The 19544-nt window shown below is 40.5% G+C and overlaps 1 protein-coding gene across 2 annotated transcripts in view; it reads left to right on the top strand.

The window, feature by feature from the left end:
• Window positions 1–19544, top strand: part of aff2 (AF4/FMR2 family, member 2) — a 399395-nt gene that overhangs the window by 116633 nt on the left and 263218 nt on the right. For both annotated transcript variants that reach the window (XM_061901648.1, XM_061901649.1), the window contains one exon: window positions 8403–8523. In XM_061901648.1, the coding sequence (XP_061757632.1) occupies window positions 8403–8523 (121 nt within the window). The remainder of the gene's footprint in view (window positions 1–8402; window positions 8524–19544) is intronic.

Below are 19544 nucleotides of genomic sequence, written 5' to 3'. Positions count from 1 at the left end.
ACTGAAATCATGATACTCAGCAGGAACACCTGTTGAATCTATCTCTTCAACTGACCGTTTATTTTCTTTTAATGGGATGTTAATCACTGATCGCAAACAGTGCATATGACAGAAACTACTCCAATTATAGATAGACAGCCTACTCCAATCGATAGTAGGCTTATGAAGTTTAAGCAAAGATAACATGAGAACGACTAGAGCAGATTGGGATGGGACAAGGAAAAAAACTAATAGTTTCAAAACGATTACCTGACACCTGCCTGCTAGGTGAGTAAGTCAGTTGGATGCGCCCAGAGAATAAACTTCCTTGGGAGTATCAAGTTTAAACTTAGTCAGTAAATGTCTTTACAAACTCAGCGTCCAAAAAATCAATCATCAGCTCCTGAGTCAATCAAAGCCCCAACTCTGATATTTTTTCCAAAGCAAGTCAAGAACCCTTAACTTTTTAGTCTCTAAAAGGAAAATCAGCAGCGTGGTGAAGATGAAATGTCAGGGTTGTAGTACTCACAGGCAGGTCTGTTACGTGAAGAGTCAACAGATCTTCAGGAGGTGACAGCGACAAACGTGAATGCCGGGTCGGACGTGTTGGACACTTGGAAATGGGATTGCTTGGATCGCTTCAGCAAAGACCGAGATGGAGTTTCTTGCGCCGAAGACGTTCGGCTGATGTGAGGCGACGTCCTCCAAGCTGAATAGGAACCTTCTGTGTTTTAAATGGCATAGAGGTCCGTGGATTGATTGATTGATTGAAACTTTTATTAGTAGATTGCACAGTACAGTACATATTCCGTACAATTGACCATTAATGGTAACACCCGAATAAGTTTTTCAACTTGTTTAAGTCGGGGTCCACGTTAATCAATTCATGGAGAACTCAGACATGCACTAGAGGCAACATTTCCAGGTGGCGTGCTCCTATCCTCCAAATCACAGAGTTGTCTCTGTGCTATAGAAGCAATAACATTGTCAGTGATGCTTATGACCGAGAATGTATTGATATACAGAAACCAAACAATAATCAATTAACAGTAATTCCTAACTATATATTTATTGACAATTACTGACACAGCTCTGTTCGCTCATTGCTGCAAGTATTTTTTATATATATATATATATATATATATATATATATATATATATATATATATATATATCAATGTTTATTTGTATAGCCCCAAATCACAAATGTTTCAAAGGACTGTACAAGGACTGTATATATATATATATGTATATATATATATATATATATATATATATGTATGTATATATATATATGTATGTATGTATATATATATATATATATATATATATATATATATATGTATGTATATATATATATATATATATATATATATATATATATATATATATATGTATGTATATATATATATATATATATATATATATATACACATATGAAATACTTGACTTGGTGAATTCTAGCTGTAAATATACTCCTCCCCTCTTAACCATGCCCCGCCCCACCCCTCACCTCCCGAAATCAGAGGTCTCAAGGTTGGCAAGTATGGGCCCTCCATTGTTGCCCAACATCGCCACCCCACCCACAAATGTTTTCATGCACTAAAACAACTTAGTGCATGGATTTGGTTGAAACCAGCTTTTCAAAACAGAGTTTCTTAACACTGAAGGCCACCCAAAAATCTGTTTCTCAGCTGTGGTACGGATGGGCCGCAGCGGTACTCACTTCTAATACACTTTTCCACCACGTGTGGCAGTAATGACATCAAACAAACAGAAGAAGTTTACAGCTAAAGTCACAGAGGAGTTTTTTTAAGCTAAAAAATTATGACTTAAGTGATAAAGCTGTATTATCATTTGAACTTTAATTTTGTTTATTTAAGAAACATATATATTATTATTGTCATTTATCATCAATTTAGTTAGAATGTATTTATTTTAGCACTACATATGTTTTATGAGTCCCTTCTTTCGCAGTATATTTGATTAGTATCAATTGTTTTAATCACCCAAACCTAAGCCTTGATAATAATCTTTATGATTAGCACATGGTTTCATATCATTTGACAAGGTTCATCCTGTAAGTAGGTTTAAAAATATTCACTAATTAAGATTAAAATCTAAAGGAAGATTTCTAATTCAGTATACATATTTGAAAATAGCCACCCTTTGCGCTGATTACTGCTTTGCACACTTTGGGCATTCTCTCGAGGTAGTCACCATTTCAGGTGACTACCTCAGCTCATCACCTAAGCTCATCGAGAGAATGCCAAGAGTGTGCGATAAAATTATTGAGCAAAGGTTGGCTATTTATAGGGACGGCGTGGCGCAGTGGTAGAGTGGCCGTGCGCAACCCGAGGGTCCCTGGTTCAAATCCCACCTAGTACCAACCTCGTCACGTCCGTTGTGTCCTGAGCAAGACACTTCACCCTTGCTCCTGATGGGTGCTGGTTGGCGCCTTGCATGGCAGCTCCCTCCATCAGTGTGTGAATGTGTGTGTGAATGGGTAAATGTGGAAGTAGTGTCAAAGCGCTTTGAGTACCTTGAAGGTAGAAAAGCGCTATACAAGTACAACCCATTTATTTATTTATTTTGAAGAAACTATAATATATAAAACATATTTTCAGTTAGTTCACCTTTTTTGTTCAGTACATAACTCCACATGTGTTCATTCATAGTTTTGATGCCTTCAGTGACCATCTACAATGTAAATAGTCATGAAAATAAAGAAAAGGCATTGAATGAAAAGGTGTGTCCAAACTTTTGGCCTTTACTGTAAATAAGTTCTCCTTAGCACATTATTTGTGTTTTATAGCTCTGTAGAATGATGGCAGTTACAAGCTTTTGTGTAATGTACGACAGGGGGGAAGGAGACGTTACGACACAGGAAGTATCGCTCAACAAGGTTTTATTGAGCTTAATGAGTGAGTGGAGTGTGTAGGGCTACTATGTGTGTGCATGCAGGAATTAACAAGAAAATATTACCAGGAGGTTGTTGTAAGTGCGTGTTGTTTGGAAAGGCAAACAAGTCCAAAGGGGCTGGGCAGAAGAAGATCCGTGATCCAAGCGGGAGGTTGTTGGGGCTGAAAAGAGGTGTCCTGAGGTCCGTTTTCAAAGCGAGGTGGTACTTGAGGATTGAGGGAGGCAGTCAGAGTCCAGAGGGGGATCCAGGGAAGTGAGGCGCACTGCTCACTTCCAAGGCGACGGACGATATGTAGACAGAGAACTACGTACCGGTGGTGGACTGTTGTCTGCATTGGTCTATATAATGCCGATCCTCATTAACTCCAGGTCCGCGTATTGCAGCTTGCCCGCAGCCGTGAAAGCGCGTGGACGTGGTCTGAGCGGGACGCACAGGGGCGTGTCCGGCTGCACTCACAGCGGAGCTTCTAACTGCCCCTGCAGCGGAGGGAATGACATTACGTGCATGCGCCGCAACATTCTGCTAACTGATGTACGCCAGTGTGCTGTGTGCTTCGCTGAATGACATTCAGCCGTAGCTATTTTTCCGATTAGCAAGGATAATTATGTCACCCTTAGTACATTAAAGACATTACACAGGCTGCACAAAGTCACGGTGATCATCAATCCGACCTAGTTTATAAAGTATCCCACAATCAGACGATATGGCTGTCATTTTAAAGTATGTTCAAGCACTGTATTTGATCAGGGAATATGTTCAATTTTTAAGTAAGTGTTAAAAATGATTGGATGCCTCCGGACATCACTTTGTAAAAGTATCGTAATGTTGACAGTGGCTTCACGGTGGCAGAGGCGTTAGTGCGTCTGCCTCACAATATGAAGGTCCTGCAGTCCTGGGTTCAAATCCAGGCTCGGGATCTTTCTGTGTGGAGTTTGCATGTTCTCCCCGTAAATGCGTGAGTTCCCTCCGGGTACTCCGGCTTCCTCCCACTTCCAAAGACATGCACCTGGGGATAGGTTGATTGGCAACACTAAATTGGCCCTAGTGTGTGAATGTGAGTGTGAATGTTGTCTATCTGTGTTGGCCCTACGATGAGGTGGCGACTTGTCCAGGGTGTACCCCGCCTTCCGCCCGACCCCAAAAGGGAACAAGCGGTAGAAAATGGATCGATGGATGGATGGATGTTGACAGTGTATGGCGACGTGGTTCACTTTGTCATCAGTGATAGAGATGTGCAAGCTGTTGTGTGCGCTGTGATATGTGCATGGGGATATGTGTGTGTGTGTGTGTGTGTGTGTGTGTGTGTGTGTCTGTCTGTGTGTGTGTGTGTGTGTGTGTGTGTGTGTGCACGTGAATATGTGTGCCATGTGAGCTGTCACCTATCTCTATGGAATGACAGACGATGAGCAGTGACAGTGCCGCTGCACACAAAGATCCACATCTGGAGATGTACACACACACACACACACACGCATGCGCACACACACACACACACACACACACACGCTTGGTGGAATTCCCGCTGCTCTGTTGCTTCTTGTTCATGACTTCTCCCTTCCCATCCCCATCCCTCCACTTTCATCATTCGGTTATTTTCCTTCCTTTTTAAGAAACTGTCGGTTTCCCAGAAACTAGGTATTTTTTTCTTTATGACCACCCTCCCCCCCCCCCTTTTTCTCACCGCCTCTCTCCACTATTCTTCCCGCCCAATCGCTTCTTACTGAAAGATGAAAGGTCAAAGGCAAGGTCTTGTTTAGGCAAAGAGAGTCTCTTTTAATTGTGTTGATGGCTAATTAGCCACTCGGCCACCTCTCTCGGCAGTGTTGAGTAAACCTGATGCCCTTTCCTGGGCCAGAGGACCACAGGCGTGTGCATAGCGTGTGATGCTGCACACATCATTTGAACTTGCAAGAGAGCAGCTTGCAGATTTCACAATGGACGCTTCTGAGTACAAAAAAAAGGCTGGGCTTGGTATGATGAAAATAGACATTTTGCTTGAAAAACAACAACATGAGATAAAAATGTAAAGTAAGCCACTCCAGTACTCCCTACAGGAGTTTTTCACAGGATCCGATCATGAATCATAACCCAGTTGCACTCGTGTGTTGTACGGGCCACCGGGTGGGGACTGTGGACAAGGTGCAAGATTAAAAGCCCATTTTATTTGGATTTCATCAATGACATTAAAGGAATGTGTTGTGCTTCAGTGGGTTCCTGATGTCATAAAAAAAACCTAACAGGGTTGGATACCTAACTCCCACTGGGCCAGCTGACATTAGAACAAAACAATGAATCAAAGTGTCCGTCTAATGTCATATGTTATTTGTCGGGGAAAATGCCTTTACCTTTGGGATATCATGTTTAGTTATATTGTAGGGAGAAGGCACTTTTCTATTATAGAAGAGTACATGAGGTCATCAGTCTTCGCTCACCTTCTTGTCTTGCAGTGAGCGCAACACCTGTTCTTGATTAGTGATCAGGGGACTTAACTGCCTTTGAACCCTAATCAGGAGGGTTTATCACAGTTGCTTTCCCTGTGACACTTGTTCATTTGCCTATCATGAATAATGTTGATGGTGAGCCATTAGATATTTGCCTGCCTAGTCCTTCTTTTCAGCACTTTGCCTACCGTCTCTGCATCTCGGGGTCATGCTGCCAGATATCATGGACAGCAATGACACGTTTTCATTCTTCCGCTGCACAGTTTTATAAAGTAATAATTTATGGGAACGCTGACTAAACCATGAAATCTCATAACATGAGCACGAGGGCTAACCGTAGTTGTTTTTCGATGAAATGTCTGTACTTTATTATCAAAATGTCTCATAATAAACAGTCTTTTATACGCTGCAGAGAGCTTTTAGCACTGAGGAGAAAATAAAACATATTTGCTGAAGGTGCTGGAGTCAGAGACGTGCGTGGTTCCTCTATTGAGCAACAATTATAGAATATTCAACACACAAAGTTGACACCTGTACAAAAAGCCTGTGTTTGTGTGTTTTGTGCATGCTTTTTTAAATAATGATGTGAGGTTTTTTATGTGGCTTCACGGTGGAAGAGGGGTTAGTGCGTCCGTCTCACAATACGAAGGTCCTGAGTAGTCAGGGTTCAAACCTGGGCTCGGGATCTTTCCGTGTGGAGTTTGCATGTTCTCCCCGTGAATGTGTGGGTTCCCTCCAGGTACTCTGGCTTCCTCCCACTTCCAAAGACATGCACCTGGGGATAGGTTGATTGGCAACACTAAATTGGCCCTAGTGTGTGAATGTGAGTGTGAATGTTGTCTGTCTGTCTGTGTTGGCCCTGTGATGAAGTGGCGACTTGTCCAGGGTGTAGTCCGCCTTCCGCCCGATTGTAGCTGAGATAGGCACCAGCGCCCCCCGTGACCTCAAAGGGAATAAGTGGTAGGAAATGGATGGATTGATCAACAAAGCGCTTTTCTAGACACTCAAAGCGTTTCACAGAGAAGTGAGAACCCATCATTCATTCACACCTGGTGGTGGTAAGCTACATTTGTAGCCACAGCTACAAATTATGACGCTTTTCGCTTTTTGATGACGTTTTGGTCAAATGAATGCGACCGCAGTGTTCCGACTGCAGACATATCCGATTTATATCCACATGCCCAAGAGGCCTGGGTCGGATAATAAAAAATCGGAATTGTACTGTTCAAATTGACACAAAAACATCGGAAACAGGTCGCGTATGGACAGAAAAATTGGAATTGATCTGCAGTAATAAATGAAGCCTAAGTCGACTGACACGTGCTATATGAGTGTGGGGTGTCATGCATACTATATTGGGTGCCATTGAACACACATATTCTGAGCAAATGAGCACTAAGCACGGACATACACTCGCGGTCAAAAGTTTACATACACTTGTAAAGAACATAATGTCATGGCTGTCTTGAGTTTCCAATAATTTCTATAACTCTTATTCTTTTGTTATAGATGGATTGGAGCACATACTTGTTTGTCCCAAGAAACATTCATGAAGTTTGGTTCTTTTATGGATTTAATATGGGTCTACTGAAAATGTGACCTAATCTGCTGGGTCAAAAGTATACATACAGCAATGTTAATATTTGGTTACATGTCGCTACGCCAGTTTTACTGCAATAAGGCGCTTTTGGTAGCCATCCACAAGCTGACCACAGAACATTCAGAAAGTCTTACCTTTGTCCAGGTAATGTCAGATGAAGCACAAATTGAGCAGTTTGGCCACAATACTCAGCAATATGTTTGGAGGAGAAAAGGTGAGGCCTTTAATCCCAGGAACACCTCCCTACCGGCAAACATGATGGTGGTAGTATTATGCTCTGGGCCTGTTTTGCTGCCGGGCTTCACGGTGGCAGAGGGGTTAGTGCATCTGCCTCACAATACGAAGTTCCTGCAGTCCTGGGTTCAAATCCAGGCTCGTAATATTTCTGTGTGGAGTTTGCATGTTCTCCCCGTGAATGTGTGGGTTCCCTCCGGGTACTCCGGCTTCCTCCCACCTCCAAAAACATGCACCTGGGGATAGGTTGATTGGCAACACTAAATGGTCCCTAGTGTGTGAATGTGAGTGTGAATGTTGTCTGTCTATCTGTGTTGGCCCATTACATCGAAGGGAGTACCCTGCCTTCCGCCCGATTGTAGCTGAGATAGGCGCCAGCGCCCCCCGCGTGCCCTAAAAGGGAATAAGCGGTAGAAAATGGATGGATGGATGTTTTGCTGCCAATCAAACTGGTGCTTTACAGAGAGTCAATAGGACAATGAAAAGGGAGGATTACCTCCAAATTTTTCAGGACAACCTGAAATCATCAGCCCGGAGGTTGGGTTTTAGGCCCAGTTGAGTGTTCCAACAGGACAATGACCCCAAACACACGTCAGAAGTGGTAAAGGAATGGCTAAATCAGGCTAGAATTAAGGTTTTAGAATGGCCTTCCCTGAGTCTTGACTTAAACGTGTGGACAATGCTGAAGAAACAAGTCCATGTTAGAAAACCAACAAATATAGTTTAACTGCACCAATTTTGTCAAGAGGAGTGGTCAAAAATTCACCCAGAAGATTGTGGGTGGCTACCAAAAGCACCAAGGAACATGTAACCAAATATTAACATTGCTGTATGTATACATTTGAGCCAGCAGATTTGGTCACATTTTCAGTAGACCCATAATAAATTCATAAAGAACCAAACTTCATGAATGTTTTTTGTGACCAACAAGTATGTGCTCCAATCAACTGTATCACAAAAAATAAGAGTTGTAGAAATTATTGGAAACTCAAGACAGCCATGACATTATGTTCTTTACAAGTGTATGTAAACTTTTTGACCACAAAACACATCTTCTTTTCCCCTCATCTTTGCGGCGCCCTCAAAACAATGCCGCCTTGGTTGATTCCACATGAGACGATCATGTTATCATGTGCATGTCAGACATACAAGTAAAAAGACAGTGGTTCTTACCCGTCTATTGTCCTCAGCGGGCAACACTAACGAGCTCTTTGTTTTGTTTCAGTCAATTGGAGTCGGAGCGCAGTATCCTGAAAAGGAGAGAATGGGAGCGGAGGAACCAGGAGGTCCAGCAGGATGAAGATTTGTTCTCAACTGGATTCAACCTTTTTGGAGAACCATACAAGGTAAGAGTAATGACGAAAATAACCAGCTAGATAAATAAATAAATGGGATGTACTTGTATAGCGCTTTTCTACCTTCAAGGTACTCAAAGCGCTTTGACACTACTTCCACATTTACCCATTCACACACACATTCACACACTGATGGAGGGAGCTGCCATGCAAGGCGCCAACCAGCACCCATCAGGAGCAAGGGTGAAGTGTCTTGCTCAGGACACAACGGACGTGACGAGGTTGGTACTAGGTGGGGATTGAACCAGGGACGCTCGGGTTGCGCACGGCCACTTTCCCAATAGATCAAAAACAGTTTTCTAAAAATAAATATACAGATGCATGATGGCTGACTTTCCCTGGCATGACCTTTGACCAGAAGTCTCGCCTGCCTATCAAAAAGTTTGACAGACGAGTGTCATAAATCATTGACAAGTGGAGTTCCTACATCTAATTTTGACAGCAGATGTATTCTATTATCTTTGCGTAGTGCGTTGTGCTAGTGAAGTAAACAAAGGGCACACTCTTGTTGTCTAACTGAGGTATGGCAAAAAAATAAATAAAAATAGAACTTCTCACAGTGAGAATATGGTAAGTTGCATTACATTCACCTCAAAATGTAGTTTGTATTAATGTGGATGGAAAAACTGCTGCTGTTTTTATGGTTAAAAAAGGCAGCTCAGTCGCCAGAATTTCAGTGTAAAATGTACATTAGTTTTTTTTTTTTTCCTGTAAATGAAAAAACTGCAATTTTTCACTGTCGGATACTTGTGAACACAAGTTCTATTCCTATGAAACAATGTGCTGGGATTGGCCTGGGAATTGAACACAGGACCTTCTCAGTCTGAGGCACTAGCGCTAATCAATGCTCCACCGAATTTCTAAAAAAATGTAATTTAATTTAGAGTGAGATACATCATTTTGGGTCTAAATGTATCTAATATGAACCAGCAACATACTGTAGATTTAGAGCAGAGATAAATAAATAAATGATAAATGGGTTGTACTTGTATAGCGCTTTTCTACCTTCAAGGTACTCAAAGCGCTTTGACACTATTTCCACATTTAGACACACATTCACACACTGATGGAGGGAGCTGCCATGCTGAATACTATTTATACACCATTTTTTAATGCATTTTATTAGTAGATTTAGTTTTTTACTAAAATGTAACAAATATATGGTAAGTTGCAATAATTTCACCTCGAAATGTAGTGTATATTACTGTAGATGGAGAAACAGTGCTGCTGTTTTTATGGTAAAAAAAAAAAGGCAGCTCAGATGCCAGAATTTCCCTGTAAAGTTTACATTAGTTTTTTTTTTTCTTTTACTGTAAATTGAAATAAATGCAATTTTTCACTGTCGGATACTAGTGAACACAAGTTCTATTCTTATGAAACAATGTGCTGGGATCGATTTGGAACTGTCTTATGCAAAGAGTCTGTCGGGGACGACTCCACTAAAACTACACTTTTTTTTATCATGAAAATAACAAAATGATATTGTGACATGTTATTTGTTTTTCGTACCCTACCTGCTGGCAATATGTTATTCGCGCTAAATTAAATAGTTTTTGGGGGTCAAGGAAGTGTCTATCAATAGGCCGCCAATCCTTTCTGACTGACGCTATTCATTTTTGGTGCCCCAGCTGATAAGTGGTCGGCAGCTAATTATGTGTCTCCTTGTGCAGTGTGGAGCAACTCCCTAAATCAGGGGTCTCAGACACGTGGCTCTCGGGCCAATTGCGGCCCGCGAGACAATATTTTGCAGCCCCCACCTTCATAAGAAATTTTAATGTTAGTTCGGACCGCAAGTTTTATATTTTAAAAATAGTGGGGTCATGATCTGTGGTCTTAGCGACCACTATATAACCTTCTGCACGCGCAAAATAAGTAAACCTAAAGCCAATGGCCACATAACAGCTCAATCCAGATCCCTTAAAAAATACAACAGTGATAATTTCAACCTCAAATTAGGTAAGTGGGACTGGTCCCCTGTGCTCACGAGCAACCTGGTTGAAGATGCTTGGGATCGCTTCAAAACAGCGTTCCTAGCTATACTAAATGATATGGCTCCCATGAGAACAGTCAGGATCAAAGCCCGCTCTGAACCATGGATCAATCCAGACCTATTAGCTGCCATAAAAGACAGGGACAGAAAATATTTCGAATACCAAAAGTATAAAACCGAAGTAAATAAACAACCCAATTATAATAACCTCAAATCACTCCTTTCAACGCTCAAAAAGCAATGCAATTAATTAAGAAATAAGACAAACAACCTGACTAAATCCTTTAAAAAAAATTATATCAATGACAAAATAGAGGAAAACACAAATAAGCCACGTGAGCTCTGGAAAATTCTCAACAACCAGCTTCCTGGATGCAGCCAGAAACTTAAAACCTGACTCACCAACATCAACATCAAGGAGGGTGACGCCTTCATTACAGACAAAATAGAGGTAGCAAGCACACTTAACACTTTTTTCACCAACATAGCCACAACTCTCGTAAACAAGCTATCCCAACATGCTGGTCGCTTTGGTGTAGAACACATTAAAGCCTTCTACAGAAAGCTAGGAGTAGTCAACAACAATTTCAAATTAGAGATGGTCTCAGCTAACGAGGTGCTTAATAAATTGAGCGCGCTCCACCCAAACAAGGCCACCGGCCTTGACAATATCCCCTCCAGATTCCTCATGGACTCTGCCACCACCATTGCCCCAATAATCACTCATATAATAAACCTCTCAATCAAACAAGGCCAAGTACCCAAGGATTTCAAGATAGCAAGAGTAACCCCCCTTTATAAAAAAGGAAGCAATTTAGAACCTGGTAACTACCGACCTGTTTCTATTCACAGTTCCATTTCGAAAGTGATGGAGAAAATAGTTTATGAACAGGTTGATAGTTACCTTGCTACTAATAAACTAATGTACAAATTCCAATCCGGCTTCAGAACTAACCACTCCACTGACACATGCCTTCTCTATCTGACCGACCACATCAAACATGAGGTGGACGCGGGCAAATACTGTGGCATGGTCATGCTGGACATTCAGAAGGCCTTTGACACCGTTAACCATGCTATACTGTTGGATAAGCTCCGAGCAATCGGATTCGACGAAACCTCATCGAGCTGGATGCAATCTTACTTGGAGGGGAGGAAACAGGTGGTAGAGGTGAACGGCACCATGTCCCCTCCCCTCTCAGTAAGCTGTGGAGTCCCCCAAGGCAGTATACTAGGACCTTTACTGTTCCCAATATACGTAAATGACATGCCATCAGCATGCAACTGTGAATTGTTCCTGTTTGCGGATGACTCGGCCCTGCTGGTATCCGGCAAGGACAAGTCACAGGTGGAATAAATCCTCAGTGCTGAACTCCTCAATATTTGCACCTGGCTCGCTGACAACAAGCTATCCATACACTTAAGTAAAACGGAATCCATCCTATTTGGGTCCCATATCAAACTTAAGAAGGTCAGTGACTTCACTATAAAAGTGGGTGACATTGTTATCACCAGGAAGGATGAGATCACCTACCTAGGTTCCATCCTAGTGGCTAATCTTTCCTGTGATAAAATGGCAACCAAGGTGATCAAAAAGGTCAACCAAAGAACGAGATTCCTCTACAGAATCTCCTCTCTGGTCAACAAAAGCACCTTGAGGATTCTAGCGGGAACTCTCATTCAACCCATCTTTGATTACGCTTGCACCTCCTGGTACCCCAGCACCTCCAAAACCCTCAAATCTAGACTCCAAACATCCCAGAATAAGCTAGTCCGGTTACTTTTAGACCTCCACCCCAGATCACACCTCAATCCAACCCACTTCTCCAAAGTGGGCTGACTCAGGGTGGAGGACAGAGTAAAACAACTTGCACTGAGCCTAGTCTATAAAATCCGCTACACCTCCGTGATACCGAATTACATGTCAAACTACTTCCTTAACGTAAATGACTGCCATAACCATAACACCAAGGGGAGCTCCACAAACCATGTTAAACCCAGATTTCGATCCAACAAAGGTCTTAACTCATTCTCTTTCTATGCCACATCAATGTGGAATGCACTCCCAACAGGTATAAAAGTAAGTGCATCTCTATCCTCCTTCAAAACCACTCTAAAACAACACCTCCAGGCAATTTCAACACTTTACTAATACCCTCCTCCATTCACATCCCATCTCCCCGGATTATAAACAACTCAAATGTACTTCTAATGTATATACTTGTTCTTAGGCTATCTGAACTCACTATGTTCTCTGCTGGCTGTACATATCCTACTAAATAAGACCTACACTGTTTCAATGTCCACATTTCTCTGGTGATGCAATTGTTGATGACTGAAGTACTGATATCAACCAAAGCTCCTCATCCCACCCCCCGGATTGTAAATAATGTTAATAATTCAATGTATATACTATGATGATTAACTTGTGTGATGACTGTATTATGTTGATAGTATATATTTCTACCATGAATTGATTAACGTGGACCCCGACTTAAACAAGTTAAAAAACGTATTCGGGTGTTACCATTTAGTGGTCAATTGTACGGAATATGTACTGAACTGTGCAATCTACTAATAAAAGTATCAATCAATCAATCAAAAGAATGGCGCTTGACAGGGTTGTTATTTGGGTCCAAAATGTCTCTTTCAATGTTCTGGGTTGCCTACCACTGCGTTAGTGGAAAAGCGTAAAATAAGTGAAAACGAGGTTTCCATGGAGACGAGGGTTTTCTTACGTGTCTGACTGCAGTCACACCGCGACACCTGTCCGTCAGTAATAACAGTCCCCGATAACTTGGACCAATTCAAACTGCTATTTGATTTTTGTATTGTTTAATTTGCATTGCCTCACACGATGAACACTACATATTTTTCTACATGATGCCGGATAACACTCAGGGAGCCGTCACTTTTTTGCGCTCGCTATCCCGGTACTTTTGCGTTGCTGTCGGGAGGGAAAGCGGAACGACACACATTGCAGAAATAACATTATTCTCCGTGCGTCGGCTAAACACAAATATATTCCACAACCCCAAACATGTCTTTTTTTTAAACCCTGCAGTGAAGAGAAAGGTTAGTGATGAGCAAAGCCATTCCAGGAAAAGTGGGAGATGTAATATTTCTTTGTGGAGCACAGGGGCACACCGACATGTCTTATTTGCACAGAAAAAGTTGCGGTGCAGAAGGAATACAATTTGAAACGTCATTATAAAACTAGACATGCTGAGGAGTATGCACATTTTTTTTTAAAGAAATCTTTTCTCGCGGCCCAGCCTCACTCAAACTTTGCCTCTAGTGGCCCCCAGGTAAATTGAGTTTGAGACCCCTGCCCTAAATGAACAATAATGTGAAGTGAAGTGAATTATATTTATATAGCGCTTTTTCTCTAATGACTCAAAGCGCTTTACATAGTGAAACCCAATATCTAATTTTTACATTCAAACCAGTGTGGGTGGCACTGGGAGCAGGTGGGTAAAGTGTCTTGCCCAAGGACACAACGACAGTGACTAGGATGGCTGAAGTGAGGATCGAACCTGCAACATTCAAGTTGCTGGCACGGCCGCTCTACCAACGAGCTATACCGCCCCTGCAATAATCACCTGCATTATCAATAAACTGCATTTTCTCTGTACTGTTTGTAACTTCCTCACAGGAACATTTTTCAGAGCAAACGTATAACAAAATCACTATTGGTTAGCATATGTTACCATGAGTGGTTTAACAGCACACATTTGTTTTACAATTGTCTGTATTTTTCACAATTACTAAGTTTGAATGATAAAAAAATTACCGGCCCGAATAAAATGATTGGTGTTTGCGCAGGGAGCGCGTGCACACAAACAAAAGCAGTCCAAGAAGGACCAACAAACAATTTGCCGTCATGTTGTTATGATAGAATATTCATTCAATGACAGCAACGCTAATTAGCAAAATCTCTATCAGTGGCTGACAACACCAATAGTTATTGCACGTGCATTATTGCGTCATTACATTCTAGAAGTCGTAAGAGTAAATGGTAAATGGATGATACTTGTATAGCGCTTTTCTACCTTCAAGGTACTCAAAGCGCTTTGACACTATTTCCACATTCACACACTGATGGTGGGAGCTGCCATGCAAGGCCCTAACCAGAACCCATCAGGAGCAAGGGTGAAGTGTCTTGCCCAAGGACACAACGTAGGTTGGTAGAAGGTGGGGATTAAACCAGGAACCCTCACGTTGCTGGCACAGCCACTCTCCCAACTGCGCCCCGCCGTCACCGCAGTTCATTACAGTAAATAAAAAAAAGTAAAATTTTTTTCATTTGGAGAAAAATGCTGTAAAAACCACAGTAAATTTCACAATTTTACCATTATGTTAGATGAGTTTATTTCAAAGTAGACAATGCAAGTTCATAAAACACATGACTACACGTGGTTAAAAAAGCCAGAATTTGCCAGAAGGCTTGTTTTCATCCGTAGTACCCTGGCTATGATGAAAAAAAAGGCAATAAAATTTCAATTTAATAGAAAAAGAAAATAAAGAGAGAGAAAAAAGAAAAAAAGCACACAAAAAATATACAATACGATAAAAAAAATATATAACATGACATTTATCTTAGCATCAAAACTGCCTCATATTTTAGTGCTGGCAGCATTAGGCGTTGATAAGCCACATTTTTTTTTTTTTTTGAAGGCCCTGTAAGTTGTGACCAGTTTAACCTCCTCAGGTACTGACTTCCACACATTTGCACTCCTTACTGACCGGGCCCACTTACTGAAAGTGCTCCTGCGCAGAGGAATATAACAGTCACCTCTGACAGAGCCTCATCAAATATATTGCTACTTTTACATTGCCCGATAACTTGCTTTGAAATCAATATTATTAGTATTTATTTAAACTTAAAAAATGGTTTGAATGTTTCATTATATATTTTTGCATAATTAAACAATATTTAAGTTAACATCATTTGCAATTACATGGAGTACATCTTTTTTTTTCTCCCAAAATAGAAAAAATAATACATTTAGTAAGAAAAGTTACAGTACTTAATTGATACATATTATTTCCAGGCTTTCGAGGGCAAAATAAAATGAAGCGACGGGCCACATTCGGCTTCCAGGCCTTGAGTTTCACACCTGTGATTTAGAGTGATCAGTCACTTTTATGAGACAACAGGTTAAAATTCCATTGGGCAACAGAATGGTGTGTTTATCTAACCTTGAAACATTTGCTTTGGCCAAATTTAAAATGTAAAGCAGAAGTTGCTAAATTAGGAAAGAAAGTCAAATAAATCAGTTCACTGCCATTTTGCCATTTTCTCAAGACTTTTTTTTATAGGAGATATGACTGAACTTTGCACACAATCAGCCGGAAATCATCTTATTTTGTTGAATGGACTGATTTTAAAGGGCAACATTGTCACCAGACCTATGTAAGTGTCAATATATACCTTGATGTTGCAGAAAAAAGACCATATGTTTTTTTAACCGATTTTCGAACTCTAAAATGGTGAATTTGACCATTTAAACGCCTTTCAATTGTTTGCTGTTGGAGCGATGACCTTTCACCCGTGACGTTACAACAGGAAGCAATCCGCCATTTTCTCAAACACATTACACACACCAAGTCAAATCAGCTCAGGTATTTTCCGTTTTTTCGACTGTTTTCTGTACCTTGGAGACATGCCTCTTCGGTGTGTGTTGTCGGAGGGTGTAACAACACGATCAGGGACGGATTCAAGTTGACTTACGTGGAGTGTGCATCGATTAGTACGGCATGCTAATCGATGCTAACATGCTATTTAGGCTAGCTGTATGTACATATTGCATCAATATGCCTCATTTGTAGCTATATTTGCATCCAGCCTTTCCCTCCACCCACATTTAATGCCAAACAAACACATACCAATCAACAGATTCAAGTACACCAGTGGTCAAAAGATGCGAAAGTCCCTCGTTTGTTCTGCACATTTTACCGACGATACCGACGATAGTGATGCTACGACAGATGGCACAGAGATGTGTGGATGTCCTGCGACACTCAAAGCAGATGCATTTCCAACGATAAAGTCAACGAAATCACAAAGGTGAGTTTTGTTGATGTTATTGAGTTATGTGCTAATCAGACATATTTGGTCACGGCATGACTGCCAGCTAATCAATGCTAACATGCTATTTAGGCTAGCTGTATGCACATTTGTAGCTATATTTGCATCCAGCCTTTCCCTCCACCCACATTTAATGCCAAACAAACACTTACCAATCGACGGATTTAAGTTGCTCCAGTGGTCAAAAGATGCAATCGTTGGTTAGAAAGCGATCGCCGAATAGCTTCAATAGCTATTCGCTCAATAGCTTCAGTTTCTTCTTCAATTTCGTTTTCGCTATCTGCCTCCACACTCCAACCATCTGTTTCAATACATGCGTAATCTGTTGAATCGCTTAAACCGCTGAAATCCGAGTCTAAATCCGAGCTAATGTCGCTATATCTTGCTGTTCTATCTGCCATGTTTGTTTGTATTGGCATCACTATGTGACGTCACAGGAAAATGGACTGGTGGATTTACAGATAGCGAAAATCAGGCACTTTAAAGTCTTTTTTCGGGATATTCCATGATGGGTAAAATTTTGAAAAAAACTTAGAAAAATAAAATAAGCCACTGGGAACTGATTTTTATTGGTTTTAACCCTTCTGAAATTGTGATAATGTCCCCCTTTAAGAGCTTAACTAACGATGGGCCACTCTTAACAAGCAGCTCTGCCTTGTGATCCAGCAATCAACTGAAAGGAGTTTTTACTGCAAAACCCGGATTATCCTTAACATGTTATATATTTCAGTGCACCACATTGCTCTTAGATTATCATTGTGTCAGTGATAAAAGCAATAATGGCCATAAGGTGGGCCATCATGAGCTAATATTTTCTTTATGTTCTCCCTTGAGGCCAACTATTATACACTGAAGCAGACGGGTCTCTGCAAACGCCATTGAGACTATAAACTTGTCTCGAGGTGTAGTCTTTTTGTGTTGATTCTTTCGGGATCTCCTAATGCATTCAAAGCCACCCGCTGTTCTCTGTGTATAAAACAGATTTAGATGATTTAACTCTCATTCTCTGCGGCTTAACACTTCACTTGCTAAGTGTCTGACAGAGGCAAACACGCGGCAACGTCCAAACCGCCCCACACAAATGATCCAATAACTTTTTTTTTTCAATTTGCTTTTGATCCTGCAGTGTAGCGCGATTACAGAAGTTTTCATTTGCAGTATTTTAAAAGTGGACTAGTCATAGACTATCTTAATGATTAGTCAATTTGTCGAATTACACAGCGTACATATATTCAGTCTAATTCAGCCATCAACTTTTAATTTTAGCTTGAAAGATGACTAATTCTATCATAGATATTTATACTGTAACGGTGCTGCTCTTTAGGCTTTTAATTTTTTTTATTAACTATTAAACTCATGTCCATTCAAAAGTAAGGACAGGAAAAGTGCAAAATAAAACATGTTGATGTTTTTATGTTAAAAAAAAAAGACAGTTAAAATAACAATAACAGCAAACGATAAAACACAACTAACTTGCTCAAAAAAACAAAAAAGCATTTTGTGATGATTTTGTGAAAAGCTGCACACTGAAATATTACTGATTATTCATTAACTCCTGGCATTTTTAGCACTAGACTCAAAGCATGTTTGTATCATTGAATGATCGTGTACAATTGTTTTTGCTATTGTGCCTTTCTTCATTGCATTGCAAAATGATGCTGCTTAAAAATAGTACTTGTATTGGTTTAGACCAGGGGTGTCAAATGGACGGCCCGAGGGCCAAATTAAGCCCGCGAACAGGTTTTATCCGGCCCAATGCATAAATATATAATAAATAAATAATATACCATAGCAAGTAAACAAATATTTATCTAAAAAAAAAGGGTTCAAATGTTCATAATAAATATTGATCTCTGTACTTTGTGAACACTTGTTGTTTGAACATACAAACCCTTTATTTAATAAATCCCAGTTATTGAAATTCAACGATTTGGTGGATTTGCAAACAGCTAAAATGGTGTACAAAGCAAACTATAACCTGTTACCCAAGAATGTACAACAGTTCTTCTCAACAAAAGAGGAGAAATATAACCTTAGAGGAAAATCTAATTTAAAACATTTGTATCTTCGTACAACACTTGAAACCTTTAGTATATCAGTATGTGGAATTAAATTATGAAACGGATTAACCAAAGAAATCGAACACAGCACCAATATGATTTAGTTTAAGAGACTGTTCAAACTACATGTGTTCACAAAGTACACAGAACAGGAATTATGATGAATATCTTGAACCTTTTATTTAATTACATTTTTTTGTATTTTTATATTGAGACAAAGGTTATTTATGAATTTAATATTTGTTTACTTACTATTGTATATTATTTATTTATTATTTATTTGTTCACAGTTCTGTTACAGAAAACAAGTACATTGGATAAAATTGCTATTGTATAAAAAGGGGTAGGATTAAATAAGCTCTGCTTTTTCCTACTCCTTTTCGGACGTGCTCTTATGAAACAACTGGCAATATGTGATGCATTACATTGTATCGTATGCGTGTTCCAAATAAACTGAAACTGAACTGAACTAACCATTCTGACTGAAGATTATACATTTGCCACCCCAAATGTGTCCGCTACCTGCAGCTTTTGCCCTTTCAACTAAGTGTGTGGACTTTGGGACAGGCTGGCTTTGAATTGTGCGGGGAAGTGTTTGAGTGTCATACAACAACAAAAAAGACACACAATTGGTTGCACACTGTAAGAAAATGTCTTCAAATTCATGTGCAAGGGCAGCACACAAGAGGTTAATGTGATAATGAGAGTGTAGGCAGGATGCGACTAATTGTTTTCAAGTCATTAATGGTGCTGGGGTGAGGTCTGCTGATGAGTGTATGCCAGTGACGTGTTGTGAGGTTCATGGCTGGTGAGGCACTGACTCATAGATGTAATTTGGAGGGTCAGGGGAGACATGTCACATGCACTTTTT

This window comes from Nerophis ophidion, linkage group LG05 (genome assembly GCF_033978795.1).
Source record: "Nerophis ophidion isolate RoL-2023_Sa linkage group LG05, RoL_Noph_v1.0, whole genome shotgun sequence".
Lineage (NCBI taxonomy): Eukaryota > Metazoa > Chordata > Actinopteri > Syngnathiformes > Syngnathidae > Nerophis > Nerophis ophidion.
The sequence above is the reverse complement of the archived record's forward strand: the minus strand, read 5'-3'. Positions and strand labels throughout refer to the sequence as shown.